At 44.7% G+C, this 19,263-nt stretch overlaps 1 protein-coding gene across 5 annotated transcripts in view; it reads left to right on the top strand.

Moving 5' to 3' along the window:
* mast2 (microtubule associated serine/threonine kinase 2) overlaps window positions 1-17,863 on the top strand; it is a 170,919-nt gene extending 153,056 nt beyond the window's left edge. For all 5 annotated transcript variants that reach the window (XM_030048901.1, XM_030048902.1, XM_030048905.1 and 2 more), the window contains 18 exons: window positions 275-378; window positions 701-909; window positions 1,069-1,207; window positions 1,302-1,434; window positions 2,112-2,277; window positions 3,208-3,309; window positions 3,826-3,948; window positions 4,107-4,216; window positions 4,999-5,153; window positions 5,423-5,577; window positions 6,277-6,456; window positions 7,232-7,474; window positions 7,937-8,163; window positions 8,613-8,735; window positions 9,291-9,427; window positions 9,659-9,849; window positions 10,750-11,303; window positions 11,578-17,863. In XM_030048901.1, coding sequence (XP_029904761.1) covers window positions 275-378; window positions 701-909; window positions 1,069-1,207; window positions 1,302-1,434; window positions 2,112-2,277; window positions 3,208-3,309; window positions 3,826-3,948; window positions 4,107-4,216; window positions 4,999-5,153; window positions 5,423-5,577; window positions 6,277-6,456; window positions 7,232-7,474; window positions 7,937-8,163; window positions 8,613-8,735; window positions 9,291-9,427; window positions 9,659-9,849; window positions 10,750-11,303; window positions 11,578-13,158 — 4,632 coding nt within the window. In that variant the 3' untranslated portion in view covers window positions 13,159-17,863. The remainder of the gene's footprint in view (window positions 1-274; window positions 379-700; window positions 910-1,068; window positions 1,208-1,301; window positions 1,435-2,111; window positions 2,278-3,207; window positions 3,310-3,825; window positions 3,949-4,106; window positions 4,217-4,998; window positions 5,154-5,422; window positions 5,578-6,276; window positions 6,457-7,231; window positions 7,475-7,936; window positions 8,164-8,612; window positions 8,736-9,290; window positions 9,428-9,658; window positions 9,850-10,749; window positions 11,304-11,577) is intronic.
* Window positions 17,864-19,263: the final 1,400 nt, after the last annotated feature.

Below are 19,263 nucleotides of genomic sequence, written 5' to 3'. Positions count from 1 at the left end.
GGCTGTAGGGCTCTACGTCTGAAGCTGCCCGTGCACCTTAGAGCGCAGATCTCGAGTATCTTTCAAACCCAGTAATGAGGTTATCAGATCACAGGACTGGATTGTTTACTGTGAATAAATTTTGAGCACAACAAGACTGGTTACTGGTTCTGTGAGCCTTGAATAGTGAAGAGACTACAAAGCACAATTTGAAATGTATGTTTTCTTACCACCTGGGTAATTTCTAAAGCGATAATTTCACACATCCTCTGTGATGGTGGTGTGTGTGTTCCAGAGTCGAGTAACAACAGTCCCAGCGCCACCGCCACAAACTAAAACCAAAACACCTCGAGAAGAAGACTTTGAGAACATCAAGCTCATCAGTAATGGAGCCTACGGGTAAGAAAATATGCCCCTTTTTATAATTTTCTATATAACTGATAGCTTCATCACAAAATAAGATGTCCACAAACTGGAAAAAGTGATGCCTACTTACGTACAATTTTATTTATTTATTTGTTGGTTTACTTATTTATTTATTTTAAATGTATTTGGTTTATTTCTCAGATTGATGATTGATAGTACAAATGAACTGAGTTTCTAGCACTTTTTAAGCTACAGTGTATTACTTAAGTGCATTGGTTAACATCTTGGTTCTTCAGTATTAATCTTCGTTTTCTTGTCTCTATCTCTGTCCCATTTCATCTCTCGTCTCTCGTAGCGCTGTGTTCCTCGTGCGTCACAAGGAGACCCGGCAGCGATTTGCCATGAAGAAGATTAACAAGCAGAACCTGATCCTGAGGAACCAGATCCAGCAGGCCTTTGTGGAGCGGGACATCCTGACTTTTGCTGAGAACCCCTTCGTTGTCTCCATGTTCTGTTCTTTTGAGACCAGGAGACACCTCTGCATGGTCATGGAGTATGTGGAGGGTAAGGGAGGAGCTTGTCTTGTATCATCCATTAAAAGTTTGTGTTTTGTGTGTTTGTTGATGTTTTGCTTTGTTATTTCATTATCTGTTCAGCTAATGCATTTTGATTGCTTTATCTCATATCATCTGTATGTGATACTATTCAAACTGCCTTCCATAGGTGGTGACTGTGCCACACTGCTGAAGAACATAGGAGCTTTGCCAGTTGATATGGCACGCATGTACTTTGCTGAGACTGTCCTGGCATTGGAGTACCTACATAACTACGGCATCGTACACAGAGATCTCAAACCTGACAAGTAAGACACGCTCATACTCATGTATATTCATTCAAATACATACACATTGCATGTTATTGTTATTTGTTCATATTGTTGCATTTCTCTCCTGCAGTCTTCTGATCACCTCTATGGGCCACATTAAGCTGACAGACTTTGGCCTCTCTAAGATCGGTTTGATGAGTCTAACCACAAACCTGTATGAAGGACACATAGAGAAAGACACCAGAGAGTTCCTGGATAAACAGGTAAGCTGACAGCAGGCTGACATCTCTGTCTACTGGCAAACATACTTGGTTGTTTTATGGACATTAATGGTTGATTGATTTCAGTATTCACCAGCCAGTAACGCATTGATCAGTTTTAGTTGCCAGATATATTTTCAATTCAAAGATTACCTCTAAAGAAAGGTTTTTGTTTACTTACTTGCTATTTATCACCATGACACCCAGTCCATATAAAAACTGGTTCATTGTTCATTGGGTTTGGAGTAAGTATCCTTAAAGCGTCTTTAAAAACAAATATATCTTTTTTGCTTCCCATAAATCAGTTTCATCTTTGCTAACTGGCTGCTCTTAGTAACAAGAACTATAATATTTTGTCACAGACATAAATCTCATTAAGTAACCACAGTGGGAAGCACTGCATCTTTTTTATGACTGGTGTTGTGGTCATTTTATGTGTTTCTTGTCATTGTTGAGCAATGACCAGCAAGCCAACTAAGACTCTCACATGCACGAAACCACCTCATTAGGATGTTTTGGAATATTGCCTTGTTGGGGAGAGTTTAACACATAAGAATTTAGCGATAACCTCTAAGAAAGATACTTACACACAGTTACACTTGTATGGCTGTCAGCATGTGTCCTCTGTTCAGCTCTTTTCATGTCCTGAGCTGTTCTTCTGTTTATTTTTGCATCTTCAGGTGTGTGGCACTCCAGAGTACATTGCCCCGGAGGTGATTCTTCGTCAGGGCTATGGGAAGCCAGTGGATTGGTGGGCTATGGGAGTCATCCTCTATGAGTTTCTGGTGGGCTGTGCTCCCTTCTTTGGGGATACACCAGAGGAGCTGTTTGGACAGGTCATTAGTGGTGAGTACCAAATATGATATATAATATAAGACATCTGGACCAGGGCTCGCAAACTGTTGGTCAGGTTTCATAATGATCCACTGCTCTGGAGGTGTTCCTACTTGACAAATTGTGGGAAGATCACATCCAGCTTCCAAAATATTCTGGAGAAACAGGCGACCACACAACATACAAATATAGCATGTTCCACCACATTCAAAGTTAGTGTGCTGTATTGGGAATAAAATAATGCACATTAATATAACATTTTTCCAAAATAAACAAAAGCCTGTGTAACACGTCTGGGTCAAAAGTACATCTATTTTTAAAATATGGATCCCTGGATAAAAAGTTTTAAAATGAGTATCCTGCACTTCCCGTCCTCCAGTATAGACATTGTTACCTCTGAATCATATTGTGAAATTTTTATGCTTAAGCCTGAGGGCATCCAGGCTGAGTGAACACACAAGACATGATATTATCACAAGAAATGAAATTGGAGAGATAGAGACATTACTCCATGGCAAAGATGCAGAAGCATGACTTACAAGGGATGAAATCGATTTTGATTTCCCCTCTCCTTTCCCCTTTTCGTATGATTTCCCTTTGATGAAAGGGCAAATCAATGATCATAAACTCGTATTGATTCCAGTATGTCTTTTTTATGACTGTGTGAGCTTCTCTTTCCATATGCAGTTTGGTGATAAGATTCAAGGGGCCTCCTAGTGCCTTGCATGTGCCCTATATTGTAAGCTGTCTGGATGTTTCTCAGAAGACATAATCCTTCAGGGGTTTATTTTCATTTTTTTTTTTTTTTCTCATGAATAAACAAGGAAAATTGCAAATGCCCTTAGTGTTTTTTCAGAAAAACCCAAGCAGTCCTAGTAATCTGTGTGTGCGTGTGTGTGTGTGTGTGCGTGCGTGTGCGTGTGTGTCTGTGTGTGTGTTTAGATGAGATCATCTGGCCGGAAGAGGATGAGGCTCTTCCTCAGGAAGCTCAGGACCTCATCTCCAAACTGCTGAGACAGAACCCACTGGAAAGATTGGGCACAGGTAACATACATATACACACTTACGTATGTGTGCACTTAAACACCGATCCATATACAGATAACAGAAGCACACATTCATACACATACAATAAGCACATTTACTCTCAACAGTACGTACAGTCTTTCACAAAAGCAAATAAACACACACACAAACGCGTATCGATTGACTGACACACAAATGATCCTGAAAAGCTCAACAGGTCGAGCATGTGACTACACATGGCACTTTGCCAGGGTTCAAGGTTGAATTCCCACTGAGGCAGCCTGTGCTAAAATGTGTGCCGTCATCATACTAGAGTGCACTCAAGATTAAAGCGTCCACATAATGACTTACATTAGGTTAGGTTAATAACTACGCCCCAGTTTTAGTTGCACTCAGACAATGTACCTTTTTAACCACTGCTGTCTTTCCCCATCTGTCTTCTCTCTCCTCATTCCCATTCTCCCGTCTCTCTTTTCCACCCTACCTGTATTCCTATTCTTTCCCTCCCTCTCCTGCTCTGTGCTCTCTCCCCAGGGAGTGCATTTGAGGTGAAGCAGCACGGTTTCTTCACAGAGCTGGACTGGAACAGCCTGTTGAGGCAGAAGGCAGAGTTCATCCCGCAGCTGGAGTCTGAGGATGACACCAGCTACTTTGACAGTATGTATCGTACTTGTTTGAATGCTTTTCTGTCTTTCTTTTTCTCTCTTCCTTCCATCAAATGTTTGTGGACACTTGGCTGCTTCTGGGTTAGTGAATTGATACGCTCATTTTGCCGTCATCATATGAATGAACATTGTGATTGTCTGTCTTTTCAGCTCGTTCTGACCGGTACCACCATGTGGATTCAGAGGAAGAAGATGACACCAACGATGATGAACATGTAGAAATACGACAGTTCTCCTCCTGCTCACCTCGTTTCAGCAAGGTACACACCGACACACACACACACACACACACACAAGTAAAGTAATAACTGTAGCTGCAGTTTGGATGAAAAACAGTGTGATAATAACTTCACTTATCTAAATTCTAGGTCTTAAAAATATTTTAAACACAGTAATTTGAGGTCTTTATTATTCACTGTTTACTCTTAAGTTTAATTTTGATGCAGCTACATAATTGCAGTGATATTGACAGAATCTTTATATGTGGTGATCAAGTATAATTGCACATTTTCATTAGAAGATATAAATTTGGTGAACAGTAGTGTGCATTTTATTTTCTTACATAGTAATTTAGGGCATTGCTGGTCCTTGCACATGAATTGTGAGCATAGATTAATGCAGGATGAGGTTAATCAACAAGCCAGTCATGCTTTGATTTTATCATGTTAAGCTTTAATAACCATAATTCGACATCATGTTTGTAGACAATTAATATCCTAGAGTGTTTTTTTTTTTTTTTTTTTCTTTTACTCGCCATTTATAGTTTCAGTTTTGAGTAGTTATGTTTGTTTCTGTAGTGTGGCATTTGGTTGTACATTTTATTCCAGTTAGAATTTAGATGTCTTAACACACATGGAACTGGGTAATCTGACCTTGAAGATCTGATAGCATTAATGATTTATCCACAGACATACAGATTTGAGAATTTCAATGAATTCTAATGACTGACATCTAATCAAAAAAAAAAAAAAAAAAAAAAAAAAGATTAAAAGTGACATAAAGGTGAAGTTGTTGCATTACATATGACATTGGCTGTATGCAGGTATACAGCAGTATGGAGCGTCTGTCGCTCCATGAGGAGAAAAGGACTCCTCCTCCCACTAAGCGCAGCCTCAGTGAGGAGGGCAGCGATCGCATCGACAGCCTCAGTGGGCTCAAGTCCAGAGACCGCTCCTGGCTGGTGGGATCTCCAGAGATGTGAGTTTTTTTCCTCTATGAAATAAGAAACATTTTTCCATTCATGATTTATTGGCTGATTTTTTTTTTTTTGCTTATAGAGAACAAAAGGCGGCGTAAATTGCTGTGCATATTTTCTCTGCTATCAAGGCTGTATAATTCTAAGATACTCAAAATAAAGTATTTGCAGTACAAAATTGCCTAACAAGACATAGATTGTGATATCAGTGTGTGTGTGTCTGTTTCTGGCTTTGCACATGTCTAATCGGTCCCTGCCTACCCCTTCCCAGCCTGCGCAAGCGTCTGTCAGTTTCAGAGTCGTCGCACACAGAGAGTGACTCCAGCCCCCCGCTGACAGTGCGTAGACGCTGCTGCTCCGCCATCATTGAGATGCCTCGCTTTGCCATCTCCTCCGAGGAAGAAGGGTCGGGCGGCACAGGGCAAGGTAAAACCAGTGAAAGAATCCACTTATAACTTGCGTCGAGTAGATTTTTGTATTTCATTTGGAAGTTGTCCTTGACAAAAGCCCCAAATTGTTGGAAGAGGCTGGCATAGACAGTCAGACCTGAAAGTGTAGTATCTGACAAGTACTGTTATTCTCTTACTTCTGTCCAGTATGTGGAAATTTTTCAAATTCCAAAAACATATTGAACCTTGAACTATTATGTCCTGCATTCCCAAGTTATGTGTCTGAAAAACTTGAACGTGGTATTCAGAGATATTGAAACTTCTCTAAGCCTCCAGTGATTCAGTTTATCCTTGAACGTTTTTTTGTTCTGTCTTTAAACACTTGAACACAGAATATGCTATCACAAAGCACAGAGACCTACTCTGGACTTGTTGATTTCCTTGGCAAAACTCTTCCCAGAGACTATTTGACAGCACTGACTCCTCCTTGGTTTCTGGCTGCTAGGTTTTATGTACTGCTTGTGTTTATCTTTGTCCACTTTTGCTGGGCCCATTGATTTGTTGACACTCGAAAGTGTCCTTAGGGGACCTGGTGCTTATAAAAGCCTGCATTCTCTTCCTCTTAGTCCAATCCTCAGTGCATCATTCACATGCTTCAGCACGAGAGGTTGCATGCTGTTTTTTGTGGATGTTTGGCCATACGGACTAATAAAGTTGACAAACAATACAATTGCAGGTCCAGCAGGAAGTCGTAAGAGCCCCAGCTTGCTTGGCCAGAGTGCAGTGAGAGGCCCACGCTCTGAGGAGCTTCCCCTGTCCATCCCAGAGCTGCCAGTGGAGAGGGAGCTGAAGCTGGACGAGTCACCCACCACGCCGGGGTCAACCTCCAGTCAGCTCAGCAGAGCCACACTCACACGTCAGTGCAGCATTATCACCTACATATAAGCTGTATCCAGAGTTCTCTTAAGTAGAGGAATTTCTGGAAAGTCAAGTCAAGTCAAGAATTTTGAAAAGTCTATTCTAGACAGGAAATGTCATAGAATATTATTTTCTATTGTTCACTTTGTTCACGGTAACCTGAAAGTAAGACACTGAATACACGGTAACTGGTTTGAAACAGAATAAAACAGAGTAATAAGCTTTAATAACACCTCTGAATCTTAAGTGTATTTAAAAAATATGACCAAGGAAAAAAAATGTCATGGAAATTCTTAATTTTAATCATGGAAAGTCCAGGGAAAGTCAAAGAGTTTTACACTGACATTGAATGGGAAACCTGTGAGTTAAGCAGGTGCAGATTCTGTGCATGCCTAGAAAACATTTGTGGGGATGATGATATTCAGTATAGTTCTCTCTGACTATCAGAAGATTATAGACATCATCTGAAAATTATTAGCTAAGGAGAGAAGATTTACAGACAAAAACAGTATGCATGGAGTGCTGCTCGGATTTAAAAAAAGATGTCCCTCTGGTGCTCTGCAGTTTGGGGATCAAATGTAGAGGAAAGCTGAGGCACTGAAGAGGGAAATGGATTTAAAAAGCCTTTACTATCTCATTGCTATTTAGTTAAAAAATAATTTCTCTCTTGAGTGCCTCAGATTTCTTCCACAATTCATTCATACATTGGAAACCAAGAGCCCCTCATCCAGCTCTCACCTCCGCCTCTCCTCTCTGGCTCTGTGTCCCTGCAGCGGGGAGTTCAGGTGACGTGTGCGATCGCAGTAATGGCAGTACTGGTGGAGGCGTTTCAGCAACGGGAGATGGCAGCTCTGCGTCAACTCCCAAGGCCATCAGTGACCTCGCAGCTCGCAGGGCTCGCCACCGACTGCTGTCTGGAGATGGAGACAAACACACAAGCACCCCCAGCTCAAGACCGCTGAACAAGGTTATCAAGTCAGCCTCCGCCACAACGCTGTCCCTCATGATACCTGCAGGTTAGTATGCCTGTGTAGGTGGGTGTGTGTGTGTGTGTGTGTGTGTGTTCTGGGCAGGGGATCAATCTGTAACTGAATTTCTTCAAGGATTAAATTCTACACAATGATCTTTTTGCTAATGAGAGATATAATGAGATAAAATTTATTCAATGTGGTCAGCCATTACCACATTACACCATAAAGGTTTGTTGTAATTGAGTGAAGAAATGTTTTTACCATGAAAACTTAGACATAGCATACCAGGGCAAAATGGCATTTGTTTTATTTGTTGCATGTATCATAAAAGGATAAGTGGAATAAATACAACACATGAAACATTTGCATCTCAGTGCAGAGCAACACAATGATGTAATGGTACATTTCAAATCAATGCATTTTTATTGGACAGTATAACCAAAGTAGCCTGCATTGGCACCAGTTTCATTGTCTTTCCATCTGAAATCTACCTCTCTTCATTCTTAGACCATCACGGAGCTTCTCCATTGGCCAGCCCGATGTCGCCTCACTCTCTGTCATCCAATCCGTCGTCTCGGGACTCCTCCCCGAGCCGGGACTTGTCCCCGGCTGTGTGCAACGTCAAACCTGCCATAGTTATCCACAGAGCAGGCAAGAAGTACGGCTTTACCTTGAGGGCCATCCGCGTCTACATGGGCGACTCTGACATTTACACCGTACACCACATGGTCTGGGTGAGTGGCACAGCTGTGACAGTAGTTAACTATTTATGTGCTAATAGTCGTTAGAAATTCAAAGGACTACCATTGAACAGTTTTGAATATCCTACAGCTGCATTGTGTTGGGTGTGTTGTGTAGTGTCAATATAGTTGCAGTAAATTGGGATTCTTGTTGTTGACACAAGATGGCAGTAAACAACAATATAACTGCCCCAACTCATAGTTGATTTCATACCTTTGTGGATCTCTCACTCCGCCACCCACCACCGACTGTATCCTCTCTCCCTGTCACCCTTATTTGTTCCTCCATGTCTTCCTCCTCCCATTTGCTCATCCCTTCCCTACTTCTCTCTCACTGTTTCTTTTCCTCTGTCTCCCTCTTTTCCCTGACCCCCTATCTCTCACTCTCTCTATCTCTCATTCTCTCTCTTCTCCCTCGCTTCTCTCTTTCTTCTCTACCTCAGCATGTGGAAGAAGGGGGTCCAGCCCATGAGGCGGGGCTGAGGCAGGGAGACTTAATTACCCATGTCAATGGAGAGCCTGTCCATGGTCTGGTTCACACTGAGGTGGTTGAACTCATACTTAAGGTATGGACTGTACCACACATGGCAAAAACACACACGACAATGTCAAGCACATATAAACAAAGTAAACAAAGTATCCTGAACCGTGCATTGTTAAATTTAGTACAAATAGTCGTGAAATATAAGCAGCATTTAGCAGTCCTGTACATAATAGGCATTAAGGAAATTGCTGTTAATTTAAATAAAAATTAAAAGTAGACTGTGAAAAATCAGAAACATGTAACAATAGCTAAAAAAAAAAAATAAAATAAAATAATCACAGCTTAGTGAAATGCTATTTGTTTTTTCAAATGGCTAAGAGGAGAGTTCATTTTTAGCTAATTATTTTTGGCTAATTTTATTCAATGCTGATTTGTTAAAAATTAGTTGCAAACATTTACAGAACACCTTTTCTGAACTATTACCACTGTATTTTAAAAAAATTACCACACCTCCCAGAAATATTAAATCTACAACTCAGCCTACAACTCAATAAAAAGTAATCTGAGACTAAACATTTGTTTAACACAAAAAAAAAAAAAAAAAATCATCACCATAATATTGTATGTTATTCTTCAGAGCGGTGCCAAGGTGTCCATCTCTGCCACCCCATTTGAGAACACCTCCATCAAGGTCGGCCCAGCCCGCAAGACCAGCAACAAGTCCAAGATGGCACGACGCAACAAGAAGACCAAGACCAAGGAGGGACAGGACAGGTGCGACTCAGCTGGATGACACACACACATCTCATTTTTATATAGTTTGAGTATATAATAAAATAAGAGTGTAAACTTTATTGTGTGAATATAAGCGTTTGAATCGTATATGCATGCATTGTGCGTGTGCGTGTGCGTGTGTGTGTGTGTGTGTGTGTGTGTGTGTGTGTGTGTGTGTAAACTTGAATCTGTCTTTGTGCCCCTGCTTGATTCCCTTTGTGTTCTCCTTAGCAGTAAGAAGAGAACGTCCCTGTTCAGGAAAATCACCAAGCAGGCGTCTCTCCTCCACACCAGCCGCAGTCTGTCCTCTCTCAACCGCTCTCTCTCCTCTGGGGAAAGTGGCCCTGGCTCGCCCACACACAACCTGTCACCACGGAGTCCAACACAGGGCTACAGGTCCACTCCAGACTCTGCCCACTCTGGTGAGAGACAGAGACAACTCACACAAACACCTGCTGTTGTACAAGAGGACACACTCCACTGCTCGCGCTCAAGTCAGACAGGCATGCAGACAACAACATACTGTGACATTAACACATACATTTTATTAACATCACCATTGTTCCAACTGCAGCACTTCATCATGCTGCACTGTGTAGAGTCACATAATTACTTGATTTCAGTGAGTCAAACTTTGCAAAATTATACATCCAAGTCACAGTCGGGATGTGCAGACCGGAGGCATCTCTCTTGCCCTTTCTCTCTGGCTCTAATCTGATTTAATTTACTGATAATTCAATAGCGGACCCTGTGCTCATTTGGCATGTGATACTTTAAAAGCAGATAAGATGTTCCATCTACAGTGTATTTACACTATGTTTGTAAATTCCATGTGTGAGGACATCAGCACAGCACATGAAGAGCAGATAAAACGGAGTAGACCTCAATCTGCTGCCGGTTTTAAAGCCGTGTGTGTGGCTCTGCTGCTGCGCTATGCAGCTGTTACATGCAGTCTGTTCTGTGTCCTGTGTGAAAAAGACATAGATTCATAGACATGGAAACATACATTCATCTCTCATTTTTTATGACTGTTATAAATATTATATATGTATATATGATCCTTGATTTTATTCATGACCATTGTGAATATTTCTGATTTTGGTGGAAGATAAAAGGATTTGCTTTAATGTATATTGCTCTAATTGTGTGTATGTCTGTGTTTGTGTCTGTGTGCATGTGTATATGTGCGTCTGTATGCCTGTTTATGTCCTTGTTTTTGTGTGTGCTGACTGACTTTGTCTCTGTGCTTCCTTCTGCATCTATGCCAATGCCTGTGCACTGTATATATATGTATACTCATATATTTCCTCTTTCCCCTTTAGTTGGTGGAAACTCGTCCCAGAGCAGCTCCCCAAGCTCTAGCGTCCCAAACTCCCCTGCCAGCTCTGGTCACATCCGGCCCAGTTCACTCCACGGCCTGGCCCCAAAGCTTCAGCGCCAGTACCGCTCTCCCCGACGAAAATCTGCCGGCAACATCCCCCTCTCCCCTCTGGCCCGCACCCCTTCACCCACCCCGCAAAGCAGCTCGCCACAGCGTTCTCCATCACCGCTCCCTAGCCATGCCCTGGGGCAGTCCACTGTGGGCCAGTCATTTCCCGTAAAGCTCCACTCCTCCCCTCCCCTGGTGAGGCAGATCTCCAGACCCAAGAGCGCCGAGCCTCCGCGCTCGCCACTCCTCAAGAGGGTGCAGTCGGCCGAGAAACTGGCCGCCTCCCTCTCTTCCTCTCCCTCTTCCCCATCAGGAGTTGGGACAGCGGGGGAGAAGAAGCTTCCAGTAGGGGTGGCGGTTGGGTGCCGTAAACACAGCCTGGACATCTCCCATTCAGAGTTTAAGAAGGAGATGCTGCAGAGGGATCCTAGCCTACAGAGCCTTCAGGTAAGAGAGTATAAAGTAGTAGATATGGACTTGATGCATACTTTAGGGCCCTGGTGCCGCAAAACACACAATACATGAAATATATATATTTATATATAAGATAAGTCTACAAAGTTACTTTCCTGTGACCAAGTCTAAAAAATATCTTCTCTGATGAGTGTCTCTATCTTGTGTGGAATTGTTCTGATGGGAAATCTTTTGTGATTTCTATATCAGTTTATTTTGTGACACGGCAGTTCATCTTTGTTGTATCTTATTTGCTGCCTTCTCCCAGGAGTCTGCCAGTGAGGGCCTGCTGTCTTCAGCAGGGCGTGGCGTGGAGAAGGGCAGCCTGCAGAAACACTCCTCATCCTCCAGGAAGCTGGGGCGACAGGAGGGAGACGGGGCCCTCAGTGCAGTGTCTGGCTCACTGGGCCTGACCGCCGGGAAGAGCAAGCTGAAGGACAAACTGTCAGCCATCAGGCAGGACAGAGCCGAGCGGAGGGAATCGCTGCAGAAGCAGGATGCCATACATGAGGTGGACTCATCTGAGGATGAGACCGATGAGGGATCAGAGGACAGCCAGGACGGACGCAGGGGGACCACCTTCACCCCTCCTCCCCTGCTGCGGCCCACCACCGTCCGAACTGGTCCTGGGGGCACACTGCCATCTCTCTGCCTCTCGCCGTGCTCCTCCCATGCCACATTCTCACACACGGGTCCCTCGCAGTTGGGCAAATCCACTACATCACACACGCTCCCCTCTGTCACAGAGACCAAGCTCAGCGAGCAGAAGCCCAGTCAGAGCACATCCTCTCCGGGAGCGAAGGATGGGAGCTCAGCCTCGTCCACGGCAGACAGCGTACGACAAGATAGGAAGGGTCTGGCACCAATCAATGCCACCAAGCCCACCCAGGGCCCACTTCCCTTCTCCACTCCAGGCAGTGCATTCATCTCAGTCAGCAAGGAGCCCTTCCTCAAGCCGGCTCCTCCTCAGGACTCAAGGGGCCTCAGGGCGAAGAGCGGTCCATCAGAGCTTAGACCTGAGGACCGAACCCTAAACAGCACTAAAGCCACTACCCATTCAACCACCCTCACCTCGGCTACCACCACCACCACCACCACCACCGCCACCACGACCCCTGATAGCCGAGAGGCAGCACGCACATCTTGCTCTTCTCCAGGCATCCCAAAGGAGAAGAAGGAAGCAGACAACCGAAGACAAGCCCAGAACATGGCTGCTGCCGCTGCTGCCGCTGCTGTAACCCTGAGTGCATCCTCCACCTCCAGCTCCAGCTCCAGCTCCTCATCCCCTGCCCCTGAGAGTGGCGTAGACAAAGTGGTTTCCCAGCTTGCAACAGTAGCTAAGAGTGTTTTGGGCCCGGTCAAGCTCAGCACCCCTACAGACAAGACCTCTAAGGATCAGAAACCATCCAGAGGTAGCACCCCAGAAGTCCCGCCCGCTGACCCCCTCTCCTTCCTCTCCAAACAGCCTGCAAGCCCTCAGCCATCACCTCGCCTGTCAGGGTCTTTAGCCAGACAGAAAACTGAGCCAGTCGCCTCCCCAACCCCTCCACAGAGGTTCACCAGGTCCTCTACCCAGAAAGAGAGCACAGCGCCAGTGCAGGCATCCAGCAAGGACATCCCAGAGAGGCCCACACCGGGGTCCCACGGCGCTGCGAGTAGGGAGAACGCCACCACCTCTGCAACTGCACTGAGGCCGGGGGCGACAACTGCTCAGCCGGCCCCAAACACCAACCCCTCCACCTCGTCAGCATCTGAGCCGCAGCGCAAGAGGTCCGAATCTCAGACACCCGCCGCTATATCCGCCTCGTCGCAACAAAACAAAGACAAAGCAACCAGCAAGAAGACGTAGCAGCAAAAGCAATGAAACAGAACAAATGCACAGATCGTACCACTTAATGCTGGCTTGAGATTTTAAAACTCACACAAACTGCATGTTTGGAAGAAAAATGACATATTAGTACCTTCACACTAATCCGATAGTATGACTGTCAAATCAAACAAAAGCTGGAACAAGGGAGTGCAAGAGTTACCAGAGGTGGAAGGAAAAGATGGATATGGTAGTTCTGGTTCCATTCCGGTTCTGTGCTGTTTGTGTTAGCGTTATGGCTGCCATTTTGGTGTCCTGACTGTGTTGTTCTCCTTTGGTTCCTGCGTTCAGACTCTGACTGATTGTCATGAGAAGTTGCCGTTATTTCTCTCTCTTTTGTGCAAAGATGTATGGGGCTAGAAATAAAGAGTCCAGCGGTCCATGCACACACAACCGAAACGTGGACAGATTAGACACATTCTCTCTCGCTAATGGTCTTTTCTTCTTGTACTGCCTCATTACCTTTCACCTTGAAGTTCTCCAGAACCCACGTGTGTGTGTTTCTCACGAGTAGATCAGGACGTGCCTTACAGAATACACTCCTTTTTTCTGCCCCTTCTCTGCTCCCGTCCTCCTTTCCCCAACATGTGTAGCCATGTGTAGCCAGCCATGACCGGAAAACGTTGTATCTCAGCAATAAAGAGCAGCGTATGCTTAGCAATCTGTGTAAATGCATTACAGTGTTTTTAATAGGACGAAATCTGCACCGCCATCGTACACTCAGCACCTAACTAACTAGGGCAAATTACATTCTCCCCTCTCCCTGCTTTGGTCCCTAATGATCCAACGCTGCAAGCCTGCAGCAGAGTAGATGTGCTGTATTCCCTGGACAAGGAGTGTGTGCGTTGTTCAGATGAGGCATTGGCGGGATCGCTAGGGTGCAGTATTAGATTACTGTTTGTGCTGACGTACCAAGTGGCAAACTTCCTGTATGGTAACAAACACCGGCACACGGGCACCAATCAGCATTGACTTTCAGTGTTCCTCACCTAGCTGTATGTTAAGCCCAGCATGCACCTTTTAGCTCAGATTTTAGCGTTAGTGAGGATAGACATCGGCTCTCGTTTGACCGCCCACTCACTGCATGTCAAAATGAGCCTGGCTTGCTCTCGTACCAAAAATTTACACGGGCTCAACAGTGTTTTAGGTGCATACACATAATCATTACGGGTGGCAAATAAATCGAGCTATGGATTTGAATAAATGGCTGTTTTTTTCCCCTCCCTCAGCATGTGCCCCTGCAAAGAACTATCAATATTTCACAGTATTTTAAACCCCTGTCCTTAAAACTCCCTTACCCAGACTCCTTTCTGGCCCAGTCACCTGAAACCTCAAATAAACATAAACATGAAAATCAGCCACTGGTTTACCACGTTTCCATCCAACTGATGTGAAGTTTGAGAGTCCAGGATCCAAACTGAGTTATCTTCGCTCTCACCGCGGCTCTTTTTCCAGTGGTTAACACTTGTGTCGGACCGCTTTCTTTTATTTCTAGTCCCTGCTGTCTTTTTTTTTTTTTTTTTTTGATCAGCCACTAAAGGTTGTTTTATTTGGTATCTGGACCAACTTGCTGTGTTCTTTCTGTGTTAATGCCTCTAATCCTGTAAAGTTCGCAGACTTTACTTTGTATATGCGTGTGAGTGAGGGAGACAGCATTTGTTATTTTGTATGTGGTTGTCGATGTATATATAAGAATATTTAAAGTTCTGTTTTGCATCTGTTTTATACCCTGCAGTGTTGTGTTTGCGTGCGTGCGTGGGTGTGTGGGTGTGTGTGTGTGTGGGTTTTAGGGTAGACATGGTTTAAGACACACTGCTACCCTGCTACCAATGGATGTAGGTGTAGCTATACAGGTGTCTGTATAGGGGGGCAGGCTTTGCACAACCCTTTTATCTCATTTGTCCAATGATTTTTTTTTTTTTTTTTAAGGAAATTCAGTCCTAGTTTCTTGCTTTCAGACAGCTGAGATGTTGAGCAGTGACTGCGCTAAGCACTCGATCCATTCACTGCTCGTTGTCCGAAAGAGTTGGATTTCAATTCACTGTTCAATCAGTCAATTGCCAATGATTGACAAAATGCATTTGTCCATATAGTTAATTTCCTCATGTTTTCTGTTTTGCGTAATAAGGGCGTTTTTGATACACCACTCTCTATTTGTTATTGTAATGGATATTCCCTAATTAATGTGCTCCTCCAATTATTTCACGTTTTCTGTGTTGTCCTGGTCACATTGACAGTTTGAAGCAAGTCCCAGTTCACAGAAATGTTTGGAGGGGTTACATTTTTTTTTTTGTTCTCATTTCAAAGAAAAAATATCTTGCAGAATTGACTAAATTGAGTTGATATGTATCGAACCCAACCCTGGTGTGAGTCCATGCATCCAGGTGTGCTCAGCTGTTGCTGCTTTGTTTCTTAAAAGCAGGATGCTCCCCTCATGAGTTTAAAATGAACTCAAGCGTTTTGTGTCTGTCTTTATACTGCGCTTGTTATCACTGTGGGAGACAAAGCAGAATGCTGCTGGCTGAGTTAACATGCAGTAGTTCAGTTTCATTAAAGAAACATCTGGATCACTTAAGGACGTCGGTAAACTGAGCGCTACAATCTCGCATCAGCACACTGACTGTGGCAATCTCTGTATTATGTTTACATGCTATTGTTTTGGTTTTGATTGTTTGTTTTTTTTTGTTTGTTTTTCCTCAATGGAACTTGATGCCTGTAGTAATCAAACCTCATATTACAGGCTATGGTAATTACCAAGAGCTTTCTCACATGTTTGTTACTTTGTAATTGTATCTGGTGTCTGTATGTTTTGTTGATCCGTTGTGTGATGAATCAGTCCTCCATGATAGAAGACGCTTGTGGTTGCAGCGGAAGGGGAGCGGGAGTCAGGACGATTTGATGCACATATGTCAAAATCATCTCTGCTTGTGCACACTCCTCTCCTCTCCGTGCCTGTGAAATACATTAGCATGTGAGACTCTTGTGGAGAGGAAGCTGCTCCCATCATTTGTCACAGACTCATCGATGTTTAGAGGATCTCGTTATGATTTATCTGCAGTCCACCTCATCCAATCAGGCAGTCAGGAAGCCAGAGAGGAAGACCTCCTCCTCCTCTTCCTCCTCCTCCTCCTCCTCCTCTTCTCCTCCTCGCTGGCCAGGCGGTGTCACATGGCTAAGGTGATGTCACTTTTCTGTTCAGTGGCGTGAGATTTAAACACAGTGGGGAAAGCCCACCCCGGTCCCTGTCTTTGTTGATAAACCAGCTGCATTGAACATTATTGGTGCACACAAACACACACACACACACACACACACACACACACACACCAGCTGACAAGTTTTGTCAACCACTACGGATTTGATAATGACAGTGATTCACTTTTATTATGCTGCTCAGAATAGAATAGGAGTTCTGGATCCATTGGCACCTCAGCATCAGAATTTCTATTTTTGCTTCCTCACTAAATGTGTGCTGTTGACTTAAGTCCCCAAATTGCGATCATCTGTATGTAATTGGCGGCTGTGATAACAGTCCATGTAGCCTTTCTGTGTGTGTATGTGTGTGTATGCGTGTGATTATACACAATCCAGCCCATCTGCTCTCAGCTGGTCATCCTATTAGTGCTACATGGACAGCTGCCTCACACACACTGATCAATTCCAGTGCCATCTACCAGTGCCAGCTTTGCCACCTCCACTGACAGTATAAACACACACACACACACATGCACGCAAATGCTTACTCCCGTGTGTAAAGATTATGGTCCAGCCATCTGCCAGAGAGCAAAGTAAGTGTCAGTTTCCCTGGTGGAGTCATTAATCTCAAGCTCTGGGCTTCTGGTTGCATGCACACTCACACATACACACACACACACATTCACAAACATGTATAGGGTCATGTTAGCCAATGAAACCGCTACCCAGGCTCCATCACCTCAGAGGCCGTGTGTTGGGACTGGTCGGAGTAGCGTTCACGGCTCAGCGATCGTACTCTGTTAAGTATTTGTGTGACTCCCACCCTGAATTCATCCATCACACCCGTGCGCTTCATCTGGAAAGACTGAGCTTCTCCATTTGTGTGGTTGACGGGACACACGGGCTTACAAACATACCCACGTCTGATTCCGGGCACATAGGGAGTTGCCGCCTCTCGTCTCTAGGAACGTAGATGATTCCCACCTCGTAAGGTACTTGGTCAGCCTCGTTTCAGTGTAGGCTGTGTTAGGTTACACTGCATCCACCTGTCAGCTTAAACATGGATTACTCCCACCTCCCAAGCCATATCTACACACCTCCTCAGCTATCTTTACATGAGATTTACTGATGTTTTAATGTGCAGTATGTTAAGCGTTTAATTATCTGTGTATGGGATGTTGAGCAGCAAAGACCAACTTTTATTGACTTGACTCTTGCAGACTGGTATCTGTGTGTGTGCGTGTGCGCGCGTGTGTGTTTGAGCGTGTGCGTTTGTCTCTTAAGAGTGACAACAGAGAGGGGAATGGGATTCAGCCAGTGCATCATTTAAAAAAGAAAAAAAAAGCTTGAGAAAAGGGGTTAAGAGAAAAAAAAAATAACATTGCTAGAGTAAAACCAGTGCAATATCTTTTTATTTTTTATTGTGGTAAAAGCATGTTGTCGTTAATCTTACCTTATAACAATAAATAAAGTTGTTTTCTTTTTTTATGTATGCTTTGCTTGTACAGTGCCTTTATTGTGTCGTGTGATGTTGCTCTTTCACTCCATACTTTTATCTTAAACATGTATGTTGCCACTGATGATGACAGCCTTTGTTTTATGGTCACATTTTATGTGGCTTTTTACATTAGGACAGCAGTTTCCAGACACATTTCTCCCACTGATCCAACATCCCAGCACCTCACATAAAGTCGGTAACAATAAATGACAACTTGCCCCGCGATTAAACCCATATACCCCAAGGCTATTGTTACCTTGGCCAACTTGAGCCCTATTTTTTTTCCAGCTTCCTCCCATGAAGGTAGCACTCTGCTCTCAAAACGCTCTCCTGCGATCTCACATCTCATAAATGTGGTTAAATTGCCCCCCGTTCGTGTCAAGCGTCTGATTCTCAGTCATTTGTTCTCATCACGGCTTACTGTCCGTCTGGAGAAGTGAGGGAGAGCGGAAAAGTGGCAGTAAATTATCTGTAAACTCATTCTCCCACCAGTTCTCTGTATTATCAGCAAAGTGGCATCATCCAGTCAGTTAAGCTATGGTTTCGCGGCCGCCAGCCCAGCACAGAGCTCCCTAATGGGGCTTCAAATGGGTAGATCAGCAGGCTGCTATATTATGTGTGTCTGTCGAGGGAGGGGGGGGGGGGCTCTCTCAGCGGGAGATTTCAGGCATCTTAATGGTCTTGAGAGACAGCTTCAGCGGGGCTTGCAGGGTATTTATGGGGGCTAATGGCTAATCTGCGCAGTGCCGTAGGGCCATGCCACTTTGAGGAGAACGGTGGAATTGGGAGGCGAAGGAGCGCTTACATGCAGCTCCATTAGTTCTGCTTGCTGCTGCCTTTCCGTCCCGTAGACGGGCCAGCTGGGGGTCAAGGGCCGCGCTGCCTGATTTAAACGTCCTAGCACTGCATTCTGGGATAATTGGGTCCCCTCTTCCCCCTTCAGCCTCACCCTCGTTCTTCTCTATTCCTACATCCTTCCATCCAGGCATCCACAGGGACCTGTCTGAGCGGAGGAGGTGAGCGAAGGGCTCTACACACACACACACACACACACACACACACACTCTCTCTCCTTCCTGGAGGTCCTGCGGGGATGCTGGTACACCCACAGATGGTGGTGAGGTGCTTTGACAGCAAGTGAACAACCGTCTCCCCTGTGCACACACACACACACACACCCACACACATATATACACACAGTAGAAGAGCAGTGACAGGCAGGCAGCGTGGGGGTGATGAATTGCTGGCTTCGCCTCACTCTGACACGGCTCTACATGACCGGGCAAATTCATTCCAGGCGGCCAGGGAGGAGGGGAAGCACACAGACATACGGGGAAGGAACAAGGAAGGGAGAAGGGCGGACAGAGGAGGGACACGGACAGGAGACATGCAGA

The sequence above is a fragment of the Myripristis murdjan genome, chromosome 4, assembly GCF_902150065.1.
Source record: "Myripristis murdjan chromosome 4, fMyrMur1.1, whole genome shotgun sequence".
Classification (NCBI taxonomy): Eukaryota; Metazoa; Chordata; class Actinopteri; order Holocentriformes; family Holocentridae; genus Myripristis; species Myripristis murdjan.
Note: the sequence above shows the minus strand (reverse complement) of the source record. Positions and strands in the feature narration are given on the sequence as shown.